Below are 19928 nucleotides of genomic sequence, written 5' to 3' on the forward strand. Positions count from 1 at the left end.
TGCTTCAACCTGTGTAGCTTCGAATTTTTCTTATTCTTACTGTGATTGGCTGCAAAGACAACAGGGCTAGCCAGAGATTGGATACTGTTTGTTGGGTTGGTTTTTCTTGTGTACAGTTTCCTATTAACTGAAGCCATTGTATTCTGGGAGATGTAGTTGTTCGTGGAAGTTTTATGGGAGGCAGACAAGCTGTGCAGCAAAATTGCTATGCGCATTTTTACGCATTCAATTTAAATTTAGCGCATATTACGGATTTTTTAATGTGTAAAAATGGCAGGTATGCAGCTTATCTGGACCGCTGCTTTCAGTTTTACTTGAATGTCTTTTTTTTTTTTTTTTAGAACTGCTACAAAAATGAGAATTGTACTCACTTTAAGTGTTCCACTCCATCCGGTGTAGCTGGCACATTGTATCTTCTCATGTACTCATGCATTTCAGGAAAGCTTTTCTTAACATAATCCTCTGCACTGCTTTCCCGGACAGTCCCAAAGCGAAAACCCTGGGAAGGGTGGTGAAGCTTGAAAAAGGGAGAGTGCTGTTACTTTTTAATACAATACACTGAACACAGGCATACAGTTTAGTCTTTACCAGCTTGGCCTTCAATACACCCTTTAATAAATAATTGATCATTATACATAACCCAGGGTGCAAATTATCACCAATTTTCAAAACGATTTGCACCCTTGGTTATGTATAACACTAAATACTGGTGCTAAATGATCAAACCCCACCCTAATCAAGCCCCCATCACAACTTCCCACACAACATGAACCTTCTCTCCTGTGTATGTGAATGAGTGTGGGTGGGTCCTGTGAGTAGTTCAGACCCAAGGAGAAACTACCACCATCTTGTGCTTGCTAAGGAATAAAACTTTTTTTTTTAAATAAAATAAAAATAAATAAACATATCTACTGGTGGCAGAATTTAATGTTGTTGGTGCTTTATGAGGTACCCTGGTGCTAGAATCTAGCGGCAGATTTGCACCCCTGCATAATACAGCTTCAATAATGACCATGCCTATTTACTGTGTAGTTGTTTGCATTCTCCTGTTGCTGAACTACAAATAAATTAGTATTCTGGTTGAAAATGTTTAGTAAATGAAAAACATCAACCTGATGTCTTGTTTAAAAATAAAACACTTTCCACAGGTCAGAATACTATAGATAAACTTGGTGCCTGTTTTGTTAAACTTCCCCAACCATAAACATTAATTTTAGAAAACATTTGAAGCACAGAAAGGTTTATTACAACAGCGCCTCAGGTTTGTAGTCTAGTATGTTAACTAATTAAAAAGATGTTGAAATTCAATTTTAAAAAAGTAAAATTTTGTATAATCAATTTCACCTTTTTGAAAACATAATAAACAAAGAGAAGGACTAAATTAAACTGTTTCATTGATATTCAGGAAGAATGCCTTTAATGGCATATCTCAGTGTCTATATAACTCTGAAACTGAAATGCTTGCAATGGAGTGCACATTTTTAAAAGAATCTAGTCCCTGCTCTACTTTTCCTATGAAATGTAAAAAGCAGTGCCTTGGGCAACAGACCATTTTCTTTTCTGTCTTTCTTTTTTTATTTTTTAAAGGAAGACTAATTTACGTTCTTTAATGTCTTCAAAATGGCTATAATTCAAAGTATGTTTTATAGTTCTGCTGCTCAATTTTTGGTCAGAGCCTAGACAGAAACCATTTATGTTTTTTTTTATTATCTAATATATTTGGTTGTTTAGATTGTTTCCAAGCCTCAATTGTCTAAGTCAAATATGGCAAATCAAATGTTTATTACCATCAGTCACTTCAATTAAAAAAAAAAAAGCTTACTGATGAGACGTTTCACAGGGAAGCTAGAGCCCTTCTCTCAAAAAGCGAACAGCAAAGCCATTATCCCTTCATTAAAGTACACAAAAACGGAGTAACCAGTGATAATGCTGCTTATTTTAATCCTGTCTTGAGATGCTTGAAAACAAAGGCCCTAAATTGCATGCAATACAAAAAAGTAGAACTTCAGTAAAACTTTGTAGTTATTGGTCAGATAAATGATTCAGAGCTGAAATTGCAGAAATAGAAAATAGATTTAAAAAGTGCTGCCTTTAGCAGACAGCATTAGGAAACAGTCTTGGAACAGATACACTATCAGTAATATTTGGAACTAGGTTGAAATAATGCAGTAGACTTTTTGCCTTAGAGGCTCTTTTTTTAGTTTTGACCAATGTTGAGAGTCCAGAATTACCACAGCCTATCAGAGATAAGTTGTGAATCAAGTTCTGTGAATCAAGTATTTTTTAGTCAAATAACACTTGGCAACTTCAGTGTCTTCTCTGTGAAGCATCAGGAATTTACAGGAGTGTATCAAAGTATTTATAATATTTATTTGGTAGCACTTTAGATTACACTAAACAAATAACCATGTAATTACTGTGTATTTTTTATTACCAATTGTTTTCTTTTCTTTCATTGTAACTACTGTTGGAATAGACTGGAATACTGTAACTGAATAACTTAATTTATTTGCTGCCTGGTTCGCATTGCAATCAGTAACTGCATTAATGAGAATACCACTTTAAGAGGACAGGCAACAGCATATTGTTAAAATTGTAATTATAGCAGGAAACAAGACCGTTTCCATCTAACTACCTACTTATTCCAACAGTAATTACAATGAAAGAACGGAGTAACATGGTTATTTGTGCACTGTAATCTAAAGTGCTACCATTTATTTTTAATCTGTGCGAATTACAAACTGTAAACTAAAAACAGCTAAAAACAAACAAATAAACAAACAAACAAATAACAACCTGGTTACTCCAAACTCAGCATCTAATGTTTGGGTAGCCAAAGATTACAAATGGGATTAACTGATAAAAGTTTTCAAATCTCATTAAATGTATTCTTCAGCATGGTCTCCTTTTACAAGGCTTCAATTAGAATACTACAAGGAAAATTGATTTATTTAACCTCAGCAGCAATTTCACACATCTATTTGGTAATGTAACTGCCAATGTTTGATGAGTTTACTTTCCATACAATAAAAGGGTTATGAAACTGTGAAATCACACAATTAAAAATGGTGCATCAACAGAATGTCTGCACTCAAATAAATGCTAAAACCAATTAAAGAAAAATACACAGATTTATACAGGTACTGTATTTAATACAGTATTATTATTTTGAGGAAAACTAATGTACATTGCTGAATGGACACAATCACTAAACACAGTCTTTCACTCCTGAACCTCTGCAATATATCCCTTTTGGGGCAAATGCAAAGTATCCTTGTACACACACACACACACACAAAGTTTGATCCTGCCAGGTTATTGTTGAGATGCATTCAATGGCCAATTTGCACACCATTTGGTAGCAGGCTTTACAAATTATAATCACTATATCATTTATATTTATCCCAGATTTGTAAGAAGGTAAACATAATATTAACAAATCTGAAGTTACTATCATATAGAAATACTATAACTATAGATATACAGTTTTCTTTATGGTTTTCTTTAGGATAACTCTGTAAAGATGTATCATACTATTTCATTTACTCCACAAAAAAGATACACACCAAGTTTACAAGAGGCCAGTCATGCATAGACAAATCATCTTGGCATTACAAATATTATCACACTTGTACTTTCTTACCTTAGGGTCATGTATTCCAGAGAGCTCCTCATAGATTTTCCCCCCCACCATCACAGCAGCCAGGTTAGCTGTGTAAGTGGATAGGCAAAATAAGCAAAAGATAGCCCAGAGGTTCATTAGAAACCTCCCTGTCCAGCACTTGGGTGGTTTGATGGCAGCTGTTCTGCCAAACAAGATGGCATAACAGACATTGAGGGCAGATGAGAAAGAAAATACCTTCTTCCTGTTACGACCATTGGGAGTCATGCCAAATGGGCTCTTCCATTCATAAAGGGTGAGGAATATGGCAGTGACATGCAAAGACACAAATATCCCCAACCACATGCTCCAGTGTAAAGGCCACATAAAGGCTCCGATCGGTGCTGCTGTATCCCTAGTCCTTACAAGTATGCCTAAACTGGTAGAAAAAAAAGGACTAGTGAAGTCTATTATTTGGCTCCGAGCAGAGTTAATACTGAATGAGGTCACAGCCATGTGTGCTGCCCCACTCATGAGGTCCCCAACCAGTCCTGTCCAGCGGCCATTTTTATAGGCACCGTATTTCCCATCTCCAACAATGTAGAGGTCAAAATGAATGCCCATGTCCTCAGCTAGTTTCTCCAAAAGGTCAATGCAGTAACCATAGCAACATTTCTTGAACTCTATGGGCACAGTGTCATTTACACCCTTTAGATTCTCAAACAAGTTCTCAAGCACAGCTGTATCATTGGTGAGGGGGTCAAGGCACAGCTGGCCTGCTGGGCACTGCCCATCTTCATCCACCTCCCGGGTGAACACAAAGGGGTGTTCCACCAGGGTGACCACCCTCAGGTGAAGACGGGATGAGTGCCTACCATTGCCTCCCTGCTGAAACAGCTTTTTGTTGGGCCAAATCCCATAGTCCATGACAACTTTCCCTTCCTTCCAGCTTCCCAGACGCGTCCACATAGGGTTTCCTACAGGGTCATGCTGCAGGTTCCAAATGAAATAATGGCTGTCTGAGGTGATCACTGAATCGTCCTGAAGTTTGATGTGACCACTCAGGCCATCAAATGATGTGTTGGCCAAAAATCTGAAGGAAGAAAAGGATACAACTCAAGTAAGAAATTAAGAAATGCTAACATATATCTTACTTGTGAAAATCTGCAGTTAAAGATCACCCTTTTGTCCACCATCTTCCAATCAACACTGTTCATTGAATGACTGATCCTTTATGCAGTCATTGCACATGCAATTAATCTTGTTCAATAATGAATATATAAATACAGATACTGTAGGTCTTTGTCACAGGCAGCTTTGGAATATAGTTCCTGTGCTATAAGAAATTAGATCATTTTGCATGGAAGGCATCTGTAACTTTGGTGTCCGGATCCTCATTGAGTCCAGATTCAGTTACTATGAATTTACCCACTGATGATATAGATAAAGGAATAGGTTGGAAACATAGTGATATGAAAAATAGTGAGTTCTGGCCCACACCTGTGTTTTGGATGAAGGGAATCCCTCTTAACACTAGAAGGACCGGAGCTATCTTTCTGATGGTTGTATTCAAAACACTATAAATAGTATAACGAAAGGAGAAACAGTTGGATGTAATTGTTTTTCTTTTTATTGAGTCACAAACATCTGAACAACCGAAGCATATATATATTTATTTTACAAATCAAAACAAGCAAATGTAAATAAATAAACACCTTAACAGACATCAGTTTACAACATACCTATTTATAAAACTGAAACGATAGTAATACATTTTTAACTTTTCAACAGCAATCGGTTTATTATCAGATGAGCAAAAGCAACCGAACAACGTAGATACATAAACTTAGAAAAAAACATTTTACAGAAGCACACAGCACAAGAAGTTATAAAAAAAAGTCTAATTTATTTTGCTTTTTTTCGACAAAAGGGTATTCATTTACCTTGAGTCTAAAGCTATTCACAGTCAACACAGATAATGCACTTCTCCACGTCGCCTTTCCGCACAGGGAACAGCTTTCCAAAGTTTTATTTTTATTGCACTTGCCAACCTGGCATTGGCTTCTCTTGCGGATCTCAGCGGGGTTGCCAGCTTCAGCTGTGGGTACACGCTTGGCAGTCTCCCTCTGTTCCAAATGCTTCTTGCGAAGTTCCTGTGCTAACTGTAAAATATATTCTCTCCTTGGTAAATTCTTCTCTGTGCATTCTTTGTAAAGTACCCAGGAGATGATGGCTGCTAGGTTCAACACATTGTAAAACACCTGAACGACCACCATCGGAGCAGCTTTCACGGAATACTTCCATATCATCTGATCTTAAACATCAACTCCATATTTTGTTTGCATTGTAAAACTCCAGTCTCTGGTAATTATTTTCACTAGTCCCGATGCTAACTGACTGACCAAAGCAGCGCAGCTGGCAAGCAGGCGCCAGCCTTCAAAAGGCTGATTGAAAAACAATGACTAATCCGATTACAGCTAAACACATTGCGGACTGGTGAATAAAAATAATAAAGTAGAATACAGTTCTGTATACTCAAAATACAATTGTTTTCTGTGTGGCCGTCAATGTGACTGCTCCCAGGGCTTTTAGGTATAATGTAATATATCTCCTTTATTTCTGCACTCCCGTGTTTCACGCTTTGTGAGAATATTTAATACATACGGACAGAAAGGTACATGAACGCGCAGCCTCATATGTGTTGCATGACTGGAGAAAATTACATTTTAAAACCAAAAACTGCCAAAATGACCGCTGCGGTCCTTCTAGTGTTAAGGTTACACTTTGTGAGTAACGTGAAATGCATCAAGAAAATAGCTATCAATCCAGTACTATTGTTGCTGGTGAAAGAATGACTCTGAGTAGAGGAAATAGAAGCAAGTCTCTGGTAAACTGTGGATGTGACAAATGTAGGAGTGAGTTATCAATGATAGGGCCAAAACCCTGCCCTGCTTGTAGCCATATGGTTAAGCATTGTCAAATGCTATTTCAATGTGATGGCCCTGACGGAGTGTCATTCTCACATCTGAATACTGATCCAGATAATGTAAGACAAGTCGAATGTGTGGGGTGTGAAACTGATCATACTGTAAGATGGGCACATTTGGATAAACTGGAATGCAAAGAAGGTATCCCTGCCCAGATATCTTGCAGGTATCAAGTAAAGGCTATTGTCCCTCATACCTGTGATGTGAAAAGATGGCTATCTCGTCCTGTTGTGGCCTTCAAAGAACCACTCAGAGCTGAACCAGAGAGAGAAGTTGAATCCTGCTGGAACAGGACCGATTTGCTTGACATAAATGGGAGACTAAAACTGTTGTACCCTACTTATAAATGTATTATGTTATATTCTTTATGTTAGTTTACAATAATATAATATGATATACCCTGTTATTTGTCTACTGTATTATTGTTTAAAATATTCTTTGTAACCAGTAAAAATATTATTAGTGGAATTGGATGGAGTCTGTGTAGAGGGTTCATTACTAGAAAATCATGCTAGCATGCTGAAAGTCTGGAGCCTCTCTCTTATCAAGAGGTAGGATCTCTGAAAATAGTCATGGAGCCTCTTTGGCATTCTGATCCAGTGAAGCAAAGGAGAGCAAACTCTATGAAAATATCAAATAAGTCTAGAGACAGTTGGAATTGAATTAAAAGGAATCGTGGTTTGTGATTTTTAGTGTAAAGAAAGAACAATGAGAAGATTATTAGCAGAAATATTATAAGAATTTGAAACCTAAGAGAATATAGTGCAGAAATTAACTTAAAGTAAAAACTTCAGTCAAAGCAGAATGGTACCAGTCTGTGTCAAGCATATAGTAGGCTTGCCAAAGAGATTGTAATTAATCTTGGTAACCTTTGCTTGCTTGCAGTACCAGGTGGAGGGTAATGTTTGGGGGGTTTGAAATCCAAGGTTTCTATAATGAGTGATCTTTTACATATAAAAAATACCTTCTGTTACAGGAAAGGGGAGTCAGTGGTGAACTATATATGGCTTCATTAAATCATAGAAATTAATGAAGACCTCGTAAAAACAAATGAAGGGGAGCCATACATAGGACCATGTCAGGAGGTGTGGATGCAAACCATATTTAGCACTTTTAAGCCGGCTTAAATGCAACTAATACAGTTTAAAGGCATAGTGTGGACAGGGCCTAAAATAAACTGTGCATGTGAAAATAAATTGGACCTGACGCGCCTGAGACACGCTGAATAAATGGAACGCAAACGGATAAGCATTGAATAGCTAAAATGGGACTTGTATATTTTGACTGTGTTCTTGGTAGACTGGATTTAAGTGAGAATAATTGGATATATAGTTGAATGCTTAGAAGTTTGCTATGGACCTTCTACCAGCCCCTATCCAGTATGTTTTAGTTAATTGTTAAACCACATCTATACGTGTAATAAAGACAACCTACTAAGAAGGATGTCTTTTGATGTCAAAAGGGAAATATATTTTAAACCCAGGATTGGAATAATTAAACCAAAGTAGATGTTATATATTAAACACATCTTTCTATGTATTTTTCATATACTTGCACTGTATTCACAGGTCAGGAACTCCCTGGACCCAAAAAAGAATAATATCAGTTCAAAAGTTCACCTTACATATTTTGGAGATGTAGGAGAGGTGGACTAGGGGATGATGGCTAATTAATCTTATAGAAGGAGTTACAGTGTGTTTTGAAAATGTTATTAACTTGAAGGACAAGAGCTGTTAAGGCGGATTAATGTTTGAGATTTAATTGAGACTTCTGACGTAAGAAGCGAAGCAAAAACTCGCTCGACATGCTAACTGTGTGGTCCAGTGGTTAAAGAAAAGGGCTTGTAACCAGGAGGTCCCCGGTTCAAATCCCACCTCAGCCACTGACTCATTGTGTGACCCTGAGCAAGTCACTTAACCCCCTTGTGCTCCGTCTTTCGGGTGAGACGTAGTTGTAAGTGACTCTGCAGCTGATGCATAGTTCACACACCCTAGTCTCTGTAAGTCGCCTTGGATAAAGGCGTCTGCTAAATAAACAAATAATAATAAAATAAACAAATAATAAAGTTGTTTGGTCCATCCTCTGAAGATCTCTGATCGAGCTGATTGCTGTTGGTGTCGTATTTAGATGTCTTTGCCTTTGAAGACAGTTCCTTAACTTACATTATATTCTACACTTCCATATATTTTTGGAAGGTAAGAACTATTTTGAATCTATATCTCTTTTTTTATGCATATGCATCTAAGAGAGTGATATATTGAATGCTCTAGGATTTAGCGGTGGGCGTTTTTAGCTTTATTCATGCATAGCTAAAGGGCAAAACATGTTATAACCATAAACTTAGTGAAGTATTAATACTATTATACCTGTTAATAGGTATCAAAAAGAAATGTAAACGTTTTCTGCCAAGTGCTTCATTCGAGTAACAACTCCCCATGAAACACAAATTAAAGAACAAATGGATAACATTACCTGGAGAGGTATTGGCCTGAGGTTATATTTCTTTCCTCTATATCCATGCAGTTTGTGGTACTGGGAATGAGAGCCAGTTCTGGTTGGATATAGGCAGCCGTCCCCACAGCTCTTGCCACCAGTTCCAGAGCATCCTGCACATAATGTTCCAGAACTGGCTCGGCCATTTTCCCATGTGCTAACAGACCCATAGGTAGTCCCTCAGACCGTAACTCTTCTACATTCTGTGAGTCCCCTAAAATCCAGTGGTATTCTGGCAACGTCAGGCCATATTTGGTAATAACCTCAAAGATCTTCTTGATAACCCTTATATCACAGCCAAAAGTTACAACGGTAGATGTTGTTTCCTTCAGTGACTCCAAATGGGCCTGGAAGGAACTCTGAACGTCACTCTTAGAGCTGCTGTTAGTAGTGATGTTGATTATAGATCCCAGGTGAAACATGGACTTGTTTTGCAGAAGAGAAAGGAAATCTGTAACATTCCAGTCTTGGCACAGTACCAAGCTGACGTCGTACCAGTTGTTCATGGCAAGCAGAGAGAAAACAATGTTCGCTTGTGGGGCAAAAGGGTTCTGCAAAGCCATCTGAAGGTGAAGGGGATTCTAAAGGAAAAAAAATACAAAGCAAAGCAAGCTTTTATTCGACTGGGTCAACATGGGCTTATAGTTGATAGGTGGTGATTTGAGTGAGTAAAAATCAACTAATTTACACTTCCCTAATTAACATTAGGATTTCACAGCTTGTCAGCCTAGGCCCTATACAAGTATCAGCATACTAACAGAATAAATAATGCAACGAGTGGTGCAACATACATGATATAACTGCATACACATCAATGAAATTAGTCATTTTAGCATTATATTACAGCACTTTGATAAGATAGTGGTAAAATATATGGGGGTATATGATTCAGGGTGGCAGACATTTTATATTATAAGTTAATACATTGTGTGCAGGTTGTACCTTATTATTAAAAGCAGCTTGGGTTCTGTCTGCTCAAACTGTGTAAAGTGATGTATGTTATAATAAGAGACACCCTACACACAATGTACCACATGTTGTATTGGGTGGATGTGTAGTGTGTCACACAATGTATTAACACATAACATGTTAACTTAATATAAATCAGAAAACAACAGCAACAACAACATAGCAGGCAATACACAAAGAGCCTTGCTAATTCAGCAAAAACAAAACCATTGCATAACAGAGGAATAGTGTTGTGAGTTTTGGTCTAGGTATTACAAGTTAGTAATCACAATTACATTTCAGATTTGTTTCCCTCTGTTCTCTTATTGGGCAGGTAAAACCAAGGTCCTATTGCAAGTGACTCTGTAGCAGCAGTTGTTGATGCATAGTTCACCCCCTAGTGTCTGTAAGTCGCTTTGGATAAAAGTGTGCTAAATGACAAAGTAATAATGTCAGTTGCCAAGTTCATTTTCATTTTCCCCTGATAAAGACTTCCAGCATGAAAGAGGCTAATACTATCCAAACCAATTTCATATACAGTACAATATGATCCCCAAACAGTCAGACTGAAAGTATCCAACGAGTCAAAGCCCTTTACAAGTGATAGTAAAGCACTGATTAATATTTTAATGATATAGATAGAGTAGCATCCTGAGATCTTTGATAATTACAGGCCTATTTACACTTTTCTGTACAAAATATCTAATCAATTGTGTTCTATATATACACAAATGGAACACAAGGTGCCTGAAGAGTAGAAGACATTTTTCAGTATTGATAAAAATCACTGCAACACACTGTCAACTACTGGGCAACTTTAGGAATTAGGCAACTTTTGAAATTCCATGTGTGAACCCCAAGGAGACAAAGCAGAGACAGCCGTGTCAGTTTTGGCAAGAAGTGACAAAAAACGGTTACTAATAGTATGTAATCTAGATTATTTTGTGGACCCATGGACCACAGAAAACATTAGCACAACTGAAGGATCCCTTTATTTGAGATCTTCCCAACATCTCGTGGAAACTCCTTCACTACGTTTCCTTGGATCAAACAACATTGATTGATGATGTGTCCAAACAAGATAACTGTCTTTGAAAAACTCACATTGTTAACCTGTCTTGACCCTTTGATGTTCTGTTTCCTGCTTTAATCAATCCAAGCCAGTCGCGAGATGGATTCCATATCCTGTTTAAATCTGAACCACACTGATAATGTAATTGACTTCAGGGAAGTTATGAAAAAAGAAGAAAAATGAAAAGTTTGTCATAATAGTTTTTATATTTCTTTCAAATATTATGTTTTCTTTTTGTTTATCAAAATACCCCATTTGCAAAGATGTGTGTTTTTTTTCAAACTCTTGAATGAGATGTCTACCTAAGAAATGGCAGAACATGAAAGGTAATATAATGATATTATTAGTTTTGTGGAGTTTAAGTAAGAAGCAATGATAGTGTGTACTATACATGGAAAGGTACCCCTGTTGACCAGGCTTAAGGAAGAGGTGATTCTGTTCCCCATTTTATAGAGGCATGAGAACTAATTACAAGTAGAAAGTATAGGGTTGAAAAATCAGTTCCAAAACAAATGTATAGTTGTACTGTATAACTGTTCAAAGAAAGGGCAGTACTATACTACAATACACAGCATTGTCTCCAATATATAATATCATCTCTTCATAGACAGAATAATAAAACTGCACGATAATAAAAAAAGTCACAGTTTAAAGCTAATGGTATTACTTCCAGTCTGAGTTAGAGCTCCATTAGGGGATTTGGGTTAATAAGACAAAACATGTCTTAATAAACATATGTTAAAGTTGCGTCAATAGGTTCCTATATGGGATGTTCAATGACCTATGCTGGTCTATTTTATTACTGTCACACATTTTTGCATTTTCTTCCTGACATTTGTCATTTAAAATCACCATATACTGTATAGATTGTTTGTAAGTAAATAAATTAGCTGAAACATCAGACCAGAACAAATTATGCAAATGAAAATTCAGAGCATGAAACGGAATATGGATCTGAAACGCTGGTAGGCATTATTAATCTAATGTTGCATATGTCTTGAACCAGAACTATGAATATTTATAACTCACTAGCAACTCACTTAGATCAGACCTTCATGATAGGGTCAATAAATGTAATGCTGAGCCTTGCAAACTGATGTCCCAAACCTAGCAATTCCAAGGGACACTAGTTAAAAGGCTATGTTAAAAAAAAATCTATAACAATAAAGGAAAATATTGCATTACCTTAATTAGCAAATTCAATCTTAGCAAACATTTCTTTAGTACAGTAGAAATGCTATGCTTTGTTGGTAAAGATGTTTTAAAACTGGCTATATATATAATTTGCAATCTGACCAGAAGATGGTGCCACATACCAGATTTTTTATTTCATAAAACCATGAAATTGAGGTTGTGTATTTCGATAAAAGATAGTGATACAAGAATTACAATTTGAATTGAAATAAATAATCCAAGTAACTGTTAACCTTTATGTTTAAGTTTTAAAGGATATTTATTTTATTTAAACCTTGACGCATAATTTAATGTAAAACATGGTAATAATAATAATAATAATAATAATAATAATAATAATAATAATAATAATAATAATAATAATAATATGGTGTATCTCAATATATTAAAATATGTGACAAAGGTCTGTTTTAGAAGTACTTTACAATAACATTATACACATAATACATTATTTAATTGGTCTCCAAGGCAACCCTTTACTCATTTATGACTATGAAACCAAAGAGAACTGTGTTTTGATATGATTAAAAGAAGGAGCCCCTAATTAAGAGCTACATTAATTATTCCAGTAACTCCAGTGTTCCGTATGTATCACTGATTTTGGAATTTTCAAGAGGTCGTTATTTCATTATTAAATAATCGTCCTAATGTGATATCCAAAATTATGTTGATTTACGAAATTATGTTAATATCTGAATGAGCAGTGCTTCTTGCCTCTATTTTGTTTGCATGGGAATTTAAAAGCAAATCTGTGTTAACTGTCATCATTTATCAGGAGTTCATTTGCACTTGGAAAATGAAGTTTTTAATTAATGAAACAGTACATAACTCGCCTTGAAACAGAAATTTAACAGACCACGGCTGACGATACAGAAATAGAGTGTACAGGACCAGAGTTACAGAACCTAGATAATTCAATATTTGTAGTTATGAACATATTTAAGCCTTTTCTATACTTGTGGTTATGAATGAGATTTATTCACTTGTTTTAATCATTTGTAACCTTACGGAACGTTTGTTGTATTGGAAAAATGATGTCCCATTATTTACACCCAGTGTGTTGTTACAGAAATGATCGACTGTTGCCTATCTGAACTCTGGATACGTACATTATATGACAGCTGACCTCTACTGTAGATTTAATTTGAATTATACAAATAAAAACCTATAAGTAAATAATGAAATCTTGGTATAGAAAACGGCATATTAGATATTACAATAGCGTTTCCTTAGGTGATTGTGGATTTGCAATGCTCCCTTGACTTTTAACACCTGTGTCTTATCCACACAAGAATGAAGAACAGGCGTACAAGGGCACACAGATCCACTAGGAATGTGATCGAGATCATTGACATGGTGAGTTTATTTATCATGGAGGCGAGCTAAGAGTACCAGAGAAAATGCATGATTCGAGGAATTCACCGAACAATTAATTATAAACAAATGATGTATTGGGTAGGGAGTTCTATCGTAATTTTAAAAGCTTAATAATGAAGTGTTACATACATGGTATACATGTATAATATAGCTAACAACTACAAACACAAATTGCTCTTCAAATGTATTTATTTATAGCCTACAATCATACATACAATATACATAGATGGCTTACGGTATTTTTTTTTTCTTTTTAACCAAAAAAGATTGCAAAATGCACATTAAAAGAGTTGTATATAGTATGTTGTAGCAAACTATCCCCCCAAAAGAGGGTAAATGACTAGTGGGGTTTAATTTTTATTTATTTATTTATTTTTTAAATCCATGCCGTCCGATTTTTACCCACACGCCAGATAATCGTAAATCAGCATTTGTTCTAAATAAATGTACATTCTGCATGACAAAATGCACAATTTTAAATGAAGTTTGCAAATTATACAAAACATAGATACCCCCATTATTTTTTATTTCCATTTGGCTGCTGCTCGCTGGTGGGAGAGCCGTCTCCCTGTACACTAGTAGTTTCTATAACAGCGAATTATACTTCCATTAATTTTTCTTGATCTCATTAATATGCATTTTGATTTACAAGTTCCCCTTATCTAGTCGTTGAGACAAGAAGTGATGTAGGTGACCTGCGACAATTAAGCTTTTTAATGAGAAATGTGTTCATTAACGACCTTGTCGACTCAATTTCAAAGCATTAATGGATTGATTTAATTAACACATTTTGTTTGAAAATCACTTTCTACTAAAGCTCTCGTTACAATACCATGAGTTCGATACAACAACACCGTTTTCTGAAAATCCTGCCCACTGTGTCTACTGGTTTTCATTCCAACTGAGCTCTCAATTGCTTAATTAGACCTTTTGTTATTGTTTTCAGCTCTTAACAGTTGCAGATTTCAAGTTAGCTATAACATTTTATAAGTAACTTGAGCTCTGCAACTGTTTAAGAGCTGAAAACAATTAAATAGGTCTAATTAAGCAAATCATTCGTCCAGTTAAGGGTCTAGTTAAGTAATTGAGAGCTGAGTTGGAATGAAAACTAGCAGACACTGTGGGAACCACTGATACAGAGAACACATAGAAATCCTTTTTTGTGTAAATCAGGGGTTCACAGTAGAAATGTGGAAATAAACAGTAAAACCGTCATGATTACATAAGCGCTATAGAGGACTGTCGCCCTTTAGTGTTAGAAGCTGTTTTTTATGTGTTTTTTTATATAGGGCTTTTCATGGTCTTGGTTGTCCATCACTTCAATCAAAACTACTTGAATACAAGATTTATTATGGTAGAAAATGATCAAACTTTAGTGGGGACATGGGTAAGGAAAGGCCTGCTACCTTATGGTGGACAATATTTGGCTAATTAATACTGTAAGATTGTTGAATTGATATAACTTACCAATAAGACAACACTGAAAAATGCCAAAACAGTTAATTGGTGGAACAGACATTACCAGAAAGTGGTTGTGAATACCCTATACTAAATGAATTATTCATTACAATCTAAAGTGGCTCCTGGGATAATTGTGTAAATGACAGCACTGGCCTCTGTGACCGCTGTCATTGCAGAGTCTTTAATTAAGAGTGCTCTGGAGCGTTCTATCAAAACCCGTTGGGGTAAATAGTTTAAGGCTATCTAAACAACACTGCATTGTGTGTGTTAAAGAGAGAGGGGTTGGGAATTTATATACTAAATTATACAACAAGTACTCAATGAGATCATTGCTGATTCTTTAAGTATGTGATTTAAATCTTTTGGTATGCCTTAAATTAAAAATGAAGGTCAAGATAACATACTCACCCATATCAAATTAAATATATTCCTTTGAAATGCTGCTAGAATATGCCTTACTATAGAAATGGTCAGTGTTCATTGATATCACATTTTATCAGATCTGGGTTTTTTTGTCATTCCTAAATATTCATAAAAGGTTACAATGCATCACGACCTGAATGCTCTACACATAGTATGCTGCTGAAACAGAATGTACAGTTTTTTGCACAAAAAAGGAAAGCACGGACACCCACGGACATGGGCAGCAGTGTGGAGTAGTGGTTAGGGCTCTTGACTCTTGACCGGAGGGTTGTGGGTTCAATCCCCAGTGGGGGACACTGCTGTTGTACCCTTGAGCAAGGTACTTTACCTAGATTGCTCCAGTAAAAACCCAACTGTATAAATGGGTAATTGTATGTAAAAATGATGTGATATCTGTATAATGTGAAATAATGTATAATGTGATATCTTGTAACAATTGTAAGTCGCCCTGGATAAGGGCGTCTGCTAAGAAATAAATAATAATAAATAATAATAATAATATACCTAAACCTGAACCACAAATGTTACCGACTACAAGCCTGCGGGCATTGTGTATCAATGAGTCCACACCCAACGAAAAAAGCATTGCTACTTCACAAGGATATTTTCAGTATAGCAAATACCAATGTACTTATGGTTAATGGTGAACACTGTGTAGTTAAAACAATACTGTAACCTTTAAATGAGTCAGCTAGTGGAGTAATCTACTAATGAAAAAACACCATGACTGTGTGTTCACATTTAATAATCTATTATGTATGATGAATATGACTGAAATATCATTAACTGTTCCTTCGCAAATAACTGAGTTATGAAAAACAAATATCACCAGAGAAATGATGGTTTTAAACAGCTTACTGTCTAACAGTAGTACAAAAGGCAAATGTATCATCTGCAATGTACAACTGTTTGGAGGTGACCATCAGGGACAGGATATATAACCAAAATCAATCACCTGTATTTTGTCCTAAATCAATGGTTATCTAAAAAATTAACGGGCAAAATACGTTTCATTATGCAATGCATTACCATAATCACCTAATTGTAAAATGTGTTTGCACGGGTCGACTGATTTTCGTCTAATACTAATTAGGGTTTACATTTATAGGGCAAAGACGAAGAACCTCTTTTCACATACTTAGCCTGATAAGAATACACAAAAAATGACCCTTAAGCTTGTCAGTTTTCTACAAATTAGAGTTGTTGATTACTCATTTTATTAAATATCGGGTTTTTTTTAAAACCACCACCTGTTATAAATAACGGCCCCTTGATATGTGTGTGTGTGTGTGTGTGTGTGTGTGTGTGTGTGTGTGTGTGTGTGTGTGTGTGTGTGTGTGTGTGTGTTTTATCCCTAACATTCCATGCAGCATGTTTCTGTATTAGGAGCGTATGCTTGCTTTCGAGCAGCTACTGTCCATGGTGCTGAATTTGAATTGTAGGCACATTAACGCTCAAGTTTATAAAAAAAAAAAAAAAAAACTTTTACCTACGCTCTGGTATTTAAATCGTTTAAAATACATAAAGAAAAAGTTTATATTTCAACAAAAAGAGCTCACAATACATAGTAAATATTGTACAAACCTTTCCTTACCTTACTTGTTCTTGTAAACTCATTTTGTACGATGCTGATCACGGGGGTCTGTAGAACAGAGGATATAAATTCCAGTTCCAAAAACTCTCGCTTTTTTTGTGGAAAAGCTAGTATGGCAGAGACACCTTGGACAACTACGGTATGGCACACACTTTGCAGGAAAGAGACGGGGTCCGTAAACACTGATGGAGGCGAGGAAGAGAAAGAAAACGAGGGCAACTCCCCAAGCCCGGCTTCCATTGCCAACACAACCTCCAAAGACAAGTTGTAAGGTAAAAGCCCGACCATTCTATTGAGTTGTTCTACGGCAATTAGTAATGAATCTTTAGGCGAAAATAGGGTGGTCTCGCTTTCCACAATCTTATTTCCAGTTCGACTTTTAGTTCCCTTATGCTGTCTGCTGCCTGCGTTCTTAGTTTTGGTGTTCTGGGATCCATGCCCATTACCACTTTTAGTGATGATTTCCAACTCCTTCTCATCTTCACTCTCAGCCCCCTCTTCAGTCTCCTTGTCGCTCTCACTCCCGATGTTGTTGTAAAAGAAACGGGGCTGGAGGTGCACAGCACCGACTCTAACCGTGTGCCCAATCCTCTTTAAAATCTGACAGGGCTGTGGATGAGGCAGAGACCCGGGAACCCATAGCAGCACCAAGGTGCACGGAACAAGCAACAGCAGGAGAAAGACCCTGCCAAATGCACCCCAAAAACATACCCCGCTCATGACTGTAAACAAGTAATCCCGAGTCACATGAAAAACTAAGGTTTCCTCCACCACCAAGCAGCCCGGTTGGCCCCTGCAAAGGAGAGATTCGGTTTTTTTTCGAAATATTTGAAATCCAGGAAAGTTATGCGCTTCTCTCCCTTCAGGCTCTACTGAGACTGAAAAAAAAAAAAAAAAAAAAAAAAAAAAAAAAAAACATTAGCGAAATTAATCACTTCGAATTAACCTCTAACTATCTTCCCAGATTCATTAGCCAATAATAGATATATACATGTTGACTAGATGTTCAAGTTTAGGTGCAATACAAACGAAGTTTAACCATATCCATCTTTAAAAAAATATAAATACAAGTTCTGCCTTCAGTTCATACGCAGTATCAAGACACAAGCTGTAATTTGAAGGGAACGGCAGCTTTAATTCCTTTCCATAGCTTTGGTTTCTTTTTTGTATTCGATAAATATAAAATCCTATATGATATCCGTGAATCGCCCATTGCATTCCACTTTACTACAAATCCGCTGTTTTTTTTTTTTTTTTTTTTAAATGCTACATTTGTATAGATACAACTTGTTCCTCCTTCTTATGTAATGCAGTCGCGAACTTCACACGGTCGCTGGGTTGCGCTCAACTACCACTGAAGTGTAACTAAGCAAAGGAAATCCCTGGAACAGGACTGCAGGCGAACCACAGTCAATGAATTACGGGATTTGTAGCTGGCCCCATCGCACTGAAGGGCTTGGTTCATTACAAAGGGGAAAGAATTCAGCTGTGTGGATGACACTGGCTTATTTTTAAAGTGACAGGTGAATAATAATTAAATACCGTCACACAGAAACAAGTCGACTGCAGTCAGTGAATGTTAAAACAACCAAAAGCCGAAGCATCGAATGATAAAATCAAGGCAGACTGAGTTTAACATTAAAAATGTACCGTACTGATACCTAAAGACATACCGTAGGCTACTATTTACAGAAATACACTTTACCCAGCATGCAAAACTACTCATATATAAATACATATTAAAATAGTGTAAAAAAAAAAAAAAGATTCAAATATAAAAATAAATCACTACAGATTCTTATAATTGTGCTCTGCTGTTGTTACCTTGCTATGTAAACTGCCTGGCTGATTGTTCAAGCAGACACAGTAAATTGGTATGGTAGATGAAAACAGCAAAGGCTAAAAGAAATTGAAATGCAGCAAAATATCTTAATGGCATCATCTGGTAAAGTAGGTCTTGGCCCTAGTTTGCCCATACTTATACTACAATATGTGTGTGCACTATGTGTGCGTATGTTTTTTATTTTTTTTATTAGTTTTGCAATGCATTTAAATATTCTTTACTACACTTTCTATAGAACCGTATAGAGCATATACTATTTTGTACTGTAATTGATTTTCTGAAACAAGAAAGGTTCTGTATTGGCAACACAGTGGATTGAATGTTCTCTCCCTCCACAAAGAATGAATGGTGCAAGCAGTGGCAAACAGAGCTTGCCCTAACATGCAATTGGTTTTATGATTTATGGACCCTTTGAGAACTATCACATTTAAAAGGGTGTTTTAGGAGGCAGCACAACAATAACAATATTATGTTAAATTATGAATGCATTAAACACGAAGGACAAACAATATAAAAATGTACACACAGTGACTAACAAAGCATCCGAGGCATAATTGCAGGCTGAATTCCAATGGCACAGTTGGAAAGATATTCCAGGCATTGGACGCAAAGGCAATCTGATTAAAGTCTGATTTACAATGTGGGTTGATAATAGCAGAACATAACTGCTGGAAACACATTTAATCTCGCAACTGACAGCTTGAAGCTTCAAGAATAAAAGTATTTCTAAATCAAATTAATGCAAATAGACAGCCTTTCTTTTTGGCAAGGATAGCCAATTGTGATTTTAAGAACACTTCATTTAAACAAACAAAATGATTAATAGAGAATGTTTAAGGCAGGACTTAAAAAGACAATGTGTGTGCCTGTGTAGATTCAAGTGCCCTAGGTATAAGTTTATCTTAACAAGAAGGTTTCTCTTTGCGAGTGTCACA

At 36.3% G+C, this 19928-nt stretch overlaps 1 protein-coding gene across 1 annotated transcript in view; it reads right to left on the minus strand.

The window, feature by feature from the left end:
* The window catches only part of LOC117970545 (glutamate receptor ionotropic, NMDA 3A-like), a 34640-nt gene extending 16640 nt beyond the window's left edge, over positions 1–18000 (minus strand). Inside the window, exons 1-4 of the mRNA XM_058993810.1 lie at positions 17151–18000; positions 9061–9662; positions 3644–4694; positions 372–517 (exon numbers count right to left, since the gene is read on the minus strand). Of these exons, the coding sequence (XP_058849793.1) occupies positions 372–517; positions 3644–4694; positions 9061–9662; positions 17151–17870 (2519 nt within the window). The 5' untranslated portion in view covers positions 17871–18000. The remainder of the gene's footprint in view (positions 1–371; positions 518–3643; positions 4695–9060; positions 9663–17150) is intronic.
* Positions 18001–19928: the final 1928 nt, after the last annotated feature.

This window comes from Acipenser ruthenus, chromosome 2 (assembly GCF_902713425.1).
Source record: "Acipenser ruthenus chromosome 2, fAciRut3.2 maternal haplotype, whole genome shotgun sequence".
NCBI classification, from domain to species: Eukaryota; Metazoa; Chordata; class Actinopteri; order Acipenseriformes; family Acipenseridae; genus Acipenser; species Acipenser ruthenus.